The sequence below is a fragment of the Engraulis encrasicolus genome, chromosome 11 (assembly GCF_034702125.1).
Source record: "Engraulis encrasicolus isolate BLACKSEA-1 chromosome 11, IST_EnEncr_1.0, whole genome shotgun sequence".
Taxonomy (NCBI): Eukaryota; Metazoa; Chordata; class Actinopteri; order Clupeiformes; family Engraulidae; genus Engraulis; species Engraulis encrasicolus.
Genome location: NC_085867.1, coordinates 2,132,051 through 2,142,050, shown reverse-complemented (window position 1 = coordinate 2,142,050; position 10,000 = coordinate 2,132,051). Strand labels below are relative to the sequence as shown.

The 10,000-nt window shown below is 45.7% G+C and overlaps 1 protein-coding gene across 3 annotated transcripts in view; it reads right to left on the bottom strand.

Annotated features, from left to right (window-relative positions):
* palm2akap2 (PALM2 and AKAP2 fusion) overlaps positions 1 to 10,000 on the bottom strand; it is a 108,012-nt gene that overhangs the window by 34,998 nt on the left and 63,014 nt on the right. For all 3 annotated transcript variants that reach the window (XM_063209793.1, XM_063209792.1, XM_063209794.1), the window contains exon 3: positions 9,132 to 9,253. In XM_063209793.1, the coding sequence (XP_063065863.1) occupies positions 9,132 to 9,253 (122 nt within the window). The remainder of the gene's footprint in view (positions 1 to 9,131; positions 9,254 to 10,000) is intronic.

Below are 10,000 nucleotides of genomic sequence, written 5' to 3'. Positions count from 1 at the left end.
TTATTTACTTTTTTCGGCTTTGTTTAATACAGTTTTTGATTCTGCATTCAGCTCCAGTGTGCGACTCCTTTCTTCCTTTTCATTCTGTGCTGTATGATGCATGGCTCACATGTTTCAGCAGCATTGAAACAACTAACCCTTGGGCTAACTAACTAACTAACTAACTAACTAGTTAACCAAACAACTAACCCTTGGGCTAACTAACTAACTAACTAACTAGTTAACCAAACAACTAACCCCTGGGCTGTGTCTGCTGCTGCCTGCAGACAGAGCTCCAGTACACAGATCAATCAATCAAGCAAGTTTATTAGGATTAGCACCAGCATTGAAACATGCCCCCCTGTGTTTGTGTGCCAATGGTATGACCCTGGGCCTGTACTGTATGACGCATGGTTCACATGTCTCACCAACTTCAGCTCCAGCAGCCACAGTGGAAAGTGTTGGGAGTGCCTGCACTGCAGCCTGCGCCTGTGCCTGTGCCATGTCCTTGTTTATTTCTGGGCGCTCCCCCGCTCCCTCCGTGTGAATATAGCCCGCAGAGCAGACACGCCCTTTCTCTTCCAATGCTCCATAAAGTGCCATTCCCCCTGGGTATACTGTAGCTTTGGGCACACTGGACTGAGAAGAGACATGTGCATGGGAACTAAACAGATAGGCCCAGGGGCGGAGTGGGGGGGGGGCATAGGGGCCAGGAACCCCCGGCCTCACCACTTGGGGGGCCCTCCTGCCAGTGGCTTTCGATTGCCAAACATCTTGTAGGGGCCCCATTCTACGATATTTCGTGGGCCCAGCGCCTCTGACACATCTCCCGCCCCCCTGTCCCAATACCAGTGCTCCGCCCCTGGATAGGCCTACACATACTGTGCTGTATAGGCCCCCCATGAACTACAGATAGGCCTACACCTACTGTGCTGTATAGGGCCCCCATGAACAACAGATAGGCCTACACCTACTGTGCTGTATAGGGGTCCCCAACCTTTCAGGGTCTGAGGGGCTACTCGAGGGCTACCAAGGGCTACTGAGAGCTGCCCGAGGGCTACTTGTTTGTTCAAAATCCTCTCCATTGATCTCTTGACATAATTCCTAAATCACACTATGATTGAATGATACTTTGCTTATAGGTTATAAAGAAATAATCTCATATCTAAATTAAGAAAAACATTAACTGTGACTAAAATCTTGTAGTCATCACTGTTTGCTAACATCTTTGAAGGGCACATCAGAAGCTCCTACCTGGCTCCCGCGGGCACCACGTTGGTGACACCTACTGTACTGTAATAGGGCTCAGGACCCCCATGAGCAACACAGAGAGCCCCAAACCCCGACACAAACCCCGACACAAACCCTGACACACAAACACACAGATGCACGCCTGTACGCCCACCCGCATGCACGCACGCACACACAGACACACACACGTGCACGCACGCACGCATGCACACACACACACACGCACGCGCGCACGCACACACGCACACACACACACAAGACGCATGCACGCACACACGCACACACGCACGCATGCACGGACATAGCACAACCACTAACCGGAAGTCCATTATGTGTGCGTTTTGTATTGTACCCCCACTAATCTGACCCTATTCAAAGTCCAGCATACCACATACAGTACTTTTCTACTTTCTAATTCAGTGTGATGTGACGCTGTGATAATGTGCTCTGGCAACTAATGTTGCAAATATCCTACGAGGCGGCATGCATGCAGCAGCATGCAACATGGTAATGACCCCTGCAATTTGCAATGTGTTGGCAACATTTGCATTTGCAGTAATTAGCAAATTGGAATAATCCATGTTATCTACTGCAACATTGTAATGACCCATGCAGTGGCGTGCTATATTGTAATGACCCATGCAGTGGCGTGCTATATTGTATATGTAATGACCCATGCAGTGGCGTGCTATATCGTATATGTAATGACCCTTGCAGTGGCGTGCTATATCGTATGCAATGACCCTTGCAATTTGCAAATGGGCCTATCCCGTGAATTGGCTATCCTGTGAATAGAGGACAAACACAGGAGTTTGGAAAAGATCCACGTGTGATCTCAACACAGAACAATCCCCATGGATACAGCACCGCACATGGAGATTCTCCACATTAGAGAGGATACACCATGTTATAAGGCTTCACACAGGAAATGACCTCAGTGTCTCACGGACAACCCTGGGGAGTAAACTTCCCTGGGCAATGCGATCTGAAACGAGTGCAGTCATATCCGGACCGAGTAAATAAAAGTTCATAGAGACGTACAAAAGCAAATACAAACAGCCCCCAGTCGGAAAAACGTGGTCACTCTCTTTCCCATGACTGATTAACTTCCTGGTATCATGGCACACCAACCAATGAATGACCTCGAAGGTCACATGGCCAGTCTCAACCAGAACATCTTCACATAGCAAAAAAAGAAAAACAACAGACCAACATTGATCTACAAATGTACAATACTGAACATGAGGGAATAATCCACAAATATGATGTACGTTTAAAAAAAGAAAATGGGGGAGGGGAGGCGGAGAAAAGACAAAAACAATAGTGAGAGTTGTGTGCTCTCTTGTCTATTGTTCCTGTGAGACACAACACAGAGAGCCAACGACCACAGCCGTACATCATCAGTGTGGTGTCCTGACAGTGTGTCTCCTCCAAACAGGCCTGAGGACAGTCTGGTTTATGTACTCTCTGGGACCAGCAGGGACGCTGGCAGCTTGGCCGGGCCCTGGACCAAGTCATTCAAGAGGGCCCCCTTACCCAATGCATACAGATACAAAAACATATGTATCGTTTGTGTTATTTATTTTCTCTTTGTATTTTATTTTAGTTTTGTTGTTTCCCTCCTGATGTAGTAGATATGTATGTCATGTTTACTATCACTCTGTGTACTGGATATTTGTTAACGGTTGATTAGAAGGACCACAGAAAGAATACAATGTAGCCTATGTTATGTTTGTCGCCACGCTGTGTGGCTGATATTTGTAACAATTGAGAAAGACCCCAGGAAGAATAGCTAATGCTAAAAGCAAAAGCTAATGGGGATCTAATAAAAACAAACAAACAAACAGTAGGCTATAATGTAATAAGGACCCAGACCTGGGCTACCCATCTACCTGGGCCCGGGACAGCGGGCCTCTTTGTCCCCTCCTGTCGGCCTCCCTGGAAGAAGAGCCTTGGGGGAAGCTTGAACGCCTTAGCAAAGTCTTTTGTTTTCCAACTCTGCATTTCCCAACAGGAGTCTACTAGCTAGCCTCAATACAAAGCAGATAAATGAAAACATATGCACATAGTAGGCTATATAAGAGAACATAATGACCAGCAGTGGTCGAGTTGTAAAATCAAAGCAGGGGGGATGGTCAGAGATGGATTCTGATTATTGGGGGTTCGGGGGTTTCTCCCCCGAGAACATTTTGAAAATGTAGTTGTTAAAAGTGCAATTTTAACACAATATGTGAAGAAGGGAGGCCTGTTTTAGAGGGGGATGATTTTTGACCATTTTCATTGAGGGGGATGATTTTAGACCATTTTCATTGTTGGGGGGATGGCATCCCCCCTCATCCCCCTACAACTCGAGCCCTGATGACCAGCATGCATGAATCTCCGCCGCGCCATAATGGGTCCCGTATGGATGGACCCATGTAGGCATCACCTGTCTCTTATATATGGTGTATGCACTCGGCTGTTGTTAACAGTGCAAATGAAACCTCTCTATCTCTCTTTCTCTCGCTCTCCCTCTCTCTCTCTCTCTCTCTCTCTCTCTCTCTCTCTCTCTCTCTCTCTCTCTCTCTCTCTCGCTCTCTCTCGTCCTCTCTTTCACTGCATATGTGGTGGTGGTGGTGGCTGTGTGTGTGTGTGTGTGTGTGTGTGTGTGTGTGTGTGTGTGTGTGTGTGTGTGTGTGTGTGTGTGTGTGTGTGTGTGTGTGTGTGTGTGTGTGTGTGTGTGTGTGTGTGTGTGTGTCGGTTTGAGACAATTGTTAGTCTACATGTGTTTTCCTTTTCAGCACAAATAAGGAACAGCTCAAAACAACTTTAACTTTGCCACTTAGTTTTCCAGGAGCATTGGCACCGTTTAAAACACACAAAGCAAAACAATTGCTTAATTGTCACTTCACTAAGAAAATTGACCATGTCTGTTATGTCAAACAACCCTGTCTCACATCTGCTTGTAATAGCTTAATTGCAATGAGGAAAGAAAGAAAGAAAGGAAGGAAGAAAGAAAGGAAGAAAGCAAGGAAGTTTGAATTGATGGATAAACAATGAACAGATACAAGGAAAGGACGGAGAGGTGGCTACATGGATAGATGAATGAATGAAATCATGAAGGAAATATGGGTGGGATAAATTTGTGAGACAATTCCCTATTTCACAAGCAGTGACAAGTCAGTATGTAAGAATGCACAAGTATGAGTACCGGTAAGTATGAATGGCAATGCGCGTTTAGTAAGGATGAGTGATCAGGTTAGTATGTGAGCTCTGGCAGGAGATGTGTTGAGTGGGCCAGAAGTGTGGGCCAGCAAGCTCTGTCCTGGTCCAGTGTATTTTTGATGACAGAATAAGGTGCTGTTTCCACATAGCAGGATATATTTTTAGCAGGGTATTTTTTTTCTCCTGTTGAGGTGTAAACGCAACATGTGGATAAAAATAAATCCTCCATTGTAACAAATGCATTTCAGACCCTAAACAGGATATTTTTTCTCCTGCTTTTTAAATATCTGCTACGTGGAAACGGAAGGCCAAAACCAAGGCAAAACCAATGCAACCAGGAGAAAAAAATATCCACATATAAAAATATCCAGCTACGTGGAAACAGCACCCAAGAATGGATAAGTGAGTAAGAATGAGTACGAATGAGTGGCAATGCACGTTTAGTAAGGATGGTGTGTGGGCCGGCAAACTTTCTAACTTTGTCAGTGTTGCCAGATTGGGTGGTTTCCTACCTAATTTGGCTGGGCATTTGGGCGGGTTTTTCTGCAGATGTATGGCCATATGAATAAATCGAATTTTAGTTCAAATTGGGCGGGATGTACGGTAGTGCTTCCAGGCAGGTTTTGAGCATGTTTTGGGCTGGAAATCGTCAGTCTCATCTGGCAACCCTGCGCTCTGCCCTGGACGGTCCGGTGTTGCCGTGCCGTGCCGTTGCAGTGAAGTGCTGTGCTGTGTCTCACTCCATCAGGAAAACCACACTCTCCCATCTGGGGCCGCCAGAAACCCAAATGAGATTTCCAGATACCAGATCGGCCACGAGCTCACTGCACTTTGAAGCCAGGCTAATTAAAAGCACAGCTAACCAGGAGCATGCACACACATGCGCACACACACATGCGCGCGCAAACACACATGCGCACACACACACATGCAGGCACGCGCCCGCACACACACACACGCGCGTGCACACACGTACACACACAAACACACTTCCTCACACACACGCACATACACACACACACACACACACACACACACACACACACACACACACACACAAAAACACTGGGCACCCAACCAAGGAAATATAACTTAAACGTTGCCCTCAAAGTGTTGGCTAAGTGCGGGGCCATTTACAGGAAATGAATGCTCCCTCTGGAACTAAGAGCTGGTTGTTTTGGGGATGGAATCCCTGGGCACACACACAGGGCTCTTCAGTGTTCAACCCCCAAAACGCCTCTTACCTTAGGAGCCCCAGAGGGGAGCCCTCTGTCAGTGGGTTACACGGGAGCGTACCCATGTTCCCCGGGTCCTATGTTCCCCTGTCTCTGTATGGGAGTGGGGAACATAGGACCCTTTTTCTTAAAGGTAAGGTTAAGTGGCTACAAGTTCTCTAAAGATTTCTAAGGTCACACATACAGTACTGTAGGTAGGTTCCTTGGGGAACTTTTATGTTCTTCGGGGAACTTTTAGCGGCAAACAGATGATTCTTTGGGGAAATTAAAGTACTAACGTCAGTTCTGGCCACTAAGGCCATGGTAGTCGAGAAGCTTGCCGCTCTCCCCTTCATCTAATTCATTCCTAATTGATCCAGGTGCATTCCCTCAGCTGATAATCTTTCTTCCCTAGCGATTGGCCACACAGCTTCGGCACGCCTTTTAAATTCTATCCACTTCCTCTCAACTGTATGCTGCTCGGTTTTTGCTACCCACCACCTCCCCTGCTCCACCTTGTCGTGTATGATGTGACATGTTCTCTTGTCACGTCGCTTGGCTCTGTTCATGGGGGGTTATCTCTCGCCCTGTCCTGCTGGGGTGAGAATTCCCTAAACTGCTGCTGCCCCCTGACTAAATTTTTTTCCAGGCTGCTCATGGAAATAGGTGGGTTAATCCGAACAGAGCTATACCGCCAAATGTAATTCATAATTTCAATAAAAGAAGTTTCATTCATATTCTTCTCTTGTGTTTCTTGACTGAAATGGTTCTGACAGAACTTCACATTATTACCAGTGTTGCCAGATTGGGCTGTTTCCCGCCCAATTGGGCTGCTTAGGATGGCCGTGTGCGGGTAAAAATGGCATTTAGCAGAAAAACCCGCCCAATTTTTGCCATAGAAATCAATAGAATTGGGCGGGATTTTGTGCTTCTAGGTGGGTTTTGAGCATTTTTTGGGCGGGAAATCATCAGCCTCATCTGGCAACCCCGATTATTACTGTGGTAGTTCTGTGGAGGGGAGAGGCTTGTGGAGTGCCGTACTGTAGGTGCCTTCACTGTGACAAATACCGAAGGAAGGGGGAATTTCTCCAGTGACTTTTGGCAAGGACACATTTGGAGGAATGATCTCAAGTGACCCCAAAGAAGGAAGGATGCACTTTTGCACGCCACAGGCAAGGCTGTTCTGCCTTTTCTTTTTCAGAAAGTGAGGGAGTGAGTGAGCGAGAGACAGAGCAATGGATGCAACATCTTTCCGAGAAACCCCCAAAGGGACTTAAAGTAGGCCAACCACAACTACAGAAAGAACCTGGACGGCTTTCAAACGACTAACCAACGTCCCAGTTGTGAAATGTATGCAGGTGAACCGTCCAAGAATTTAAGTTCCAACAAGAACAAACCGGATTCATATGGTACAGTACGTTTCAAGGCAGCGGATTTATATGGAACATTTTAAATGCAGCCAAAGTGATTTACATGGAAGCTGGGACTTTATTAACCGCTATCAATGTTAAGCACTCGGCTGTGTCATGCACAGCAGCCCAGTGTATTAAAAACACGTCGGCCTACCATATGATATGGGGATCTGGATGAGGTGAAGTGAGGTCATGCAAACAGGCATGGACATTCACACATGGAGAAAGATGTTATTATGGTTTGGATGGTTTCACGTGGAGAGTGAGAACATCCAATGTTAGCCTGTGACTATTCCACACACTCCGTTTTTAGTTCTTTATGTTTGTACTGTGTGTACAGTGTGGTGTGCCTTTCTGCTCTGATCGTGTTGCCACAATGCCCTATCTCCAAAGCTTATTTCTGTCTGGACGAGACTTGAAAGAACCTTAACATGACCTACAAGGCCCTAATCGTGGCATTAACGGTAGGGCATTCGTCTACTACGTGGCCAACCTGGGTTCGATTCCGACCCGGGCCCTTTGCCGACCCTTCCCCGTTTCTCTCTCCCAACTCCCAACCTTCACTGCCCTCTCAATAAAGGCTTGAAAAGTCCCAAAAAAATACTTATACTTAAAAGACCTATGATAGGAGCTACTGATTTTGTACCATGTTCTCTTGACCATGATTGCTCTTTGCAAGAGTCCAACTTGAAACACCATGGAAGTCTCAAGGAAGTTGTATATGCACATGGAATGGGGGGAAATATTGGCTCCTGCTTTATAACCTGACCCATACATTACTTGAGGTCGACTATGTGGAATTCGAATTTCACCAGGGAAAAATAAAAACGAGTGGGCCATTCCAGTGGGAATATGTCCAGATTATTTCCACTTTGGGCAGACTCCCAGTCTTGTGGTAATATAGCCCCAATGGACCTCTTACGACCCCCTGATTTCTCTGTCTATCAGTATCAGAGGGACGGCGGGGGCCAAGTGTCCCCATGCCTGCCTGCCTGCCAGTGTTCCTTATGGCACTCGGCCATGCGGATTGGTCCACAGCCAGAGGGAAGCGTGCCACCTCACTTTAGCCTCACTCACTAACACCACTCTCAGTTCCAGCAACTTAATTTGCCTTGCTGCCTTGCTGCTCTCTGTAGTCTCACATCCAAGTGCTATTCAAGCCCACACCTCTTCAGCCTTCAGTAATTTAGCATAATGTGGTATCCATTATTGGATCTGACTGGTGCCTGTTTCAACAAACACCTAGCTAGCTTGGCCATTGCACCAAGCTCGTAAATGGAGCTTTGAATGACAGACTTCCCATTTGTTTAATATGAATGGCATTTGACGACCCCTACGGCTACTGTCAGCACTCTGACAAATCAACAGAGACAAAGTCTTCAACGCCAGTATGGTCCAAAAGAAAAAAAAGAGAAGAGTTTAATGGTGACACGTCAATTGTGTTTTCATCCCAGTTTCTCAGCCATTTGTAGAGGAGATCAAAGAGCAGATAGTAAGAATGTATTCATGCCAGGAACACAGTGGCAACGATGACGTCTGGAATTGAGGTTCACAGGACACGAGACACTTTCATTTTCACAAGACACGGATGACACGATTTTAGGGGGACGTGTCACACATGTGGATGTGAACAATTTACGGGATAATATTATGAGAAGTTGAGTAGAGTTTCATGTACACATTTAAAAGCAAAAGGTGAAAAAATGACTTCCGTTCCCACTGAAATGGTGCCTAGTCCTACAACACATTTACCGTTTTTTTCAATTGCAAACAAGCGCTTTTGGATACTTTTTCTAAACTCTTAACACAGACTACCACCTACCAAGCACAATTGGCCAAACAGTTCATTTTCTTCTCAAAAGCACACACTGTTAAATATACACAAAGAAATGCATTCATTGACTGCTAATTGTGTGAAATAGGCATGTAATGTGTCAACTGTATGGCAATGGAAAGCCTGTATTAACTAGCTGTAACTTGCTAACTGTATTAAGAGTTTTGCAAATGTCGCTGAGGTTTGGACAAAAGTAAGTAGTAAAGGAGTAAAGGAGACACCCAGTGTGGTGTTTACCTGTGGACGGCCTCCTCCAGATGCTTGACCTGCTGCTCGTCCTGCTCCACCTGTCTCCTCTGGCTGTCCTCCGCGTCCTGTGTGGTGCCCTGCAGCAGCCACCTCTCCCTCATGGCTTTGGACTAGAACAGAGAAACATTTCAAGTCAAGTCAAGTGCACTTTATTGTCAAAAATGTATGTAGTGGGGTTAGCACGGAAGTTTGAAATTGCATTTGACCAGTCTCCGCTTCGCATCGTGCCCCGCTCCCCTACCTCTTGTAAATCGAGCACAACCCACGGCCTCTTGTGGATTATTGATTAAATAATTGGAGGGAAAACATTTAAAAATAAATGAATAAAGAGAGGATATTGTTCCTTTATCTAACATGCTAGATGTTCTTATGTGTGGAATAATAATACATGAATAGAAAACTGGAGGCAAAAAATAACTTTTTTTGAGGACAGGCATAGTCCGGCTTTCCTATGCTGGTATAGCTGCCTTGCTGTTATACTATACTGCAGTGGTTCTCAAACTTTTTGTGTGAAGTACCACCCAAGAAAATAATTAGCTCTCCGAGTACCACCTTGACAACCAACATTAGAATATCGCAGCAAAGGCCTGCCATATTCACTTTTGCCAGTCAACACAGGAGAGGTTCATAACGGCATCAACAGCTACGGTCACATTCAGTACAAGTTTGTTTTTAAATTTCTTGCTTGCCTAGTATTATTCTGCATTATGTTTTCACATATCTGTTTAATGTTACAAAATGTGAGACCAAAGAGACATTTTTGACGGTAACAACTTGATCAGCCTTCAAATCAATGCACAAAAAAATGAATTCTTCCAAGTACCACCAGAGGTGTCTCAATTACCACCAGTGATACG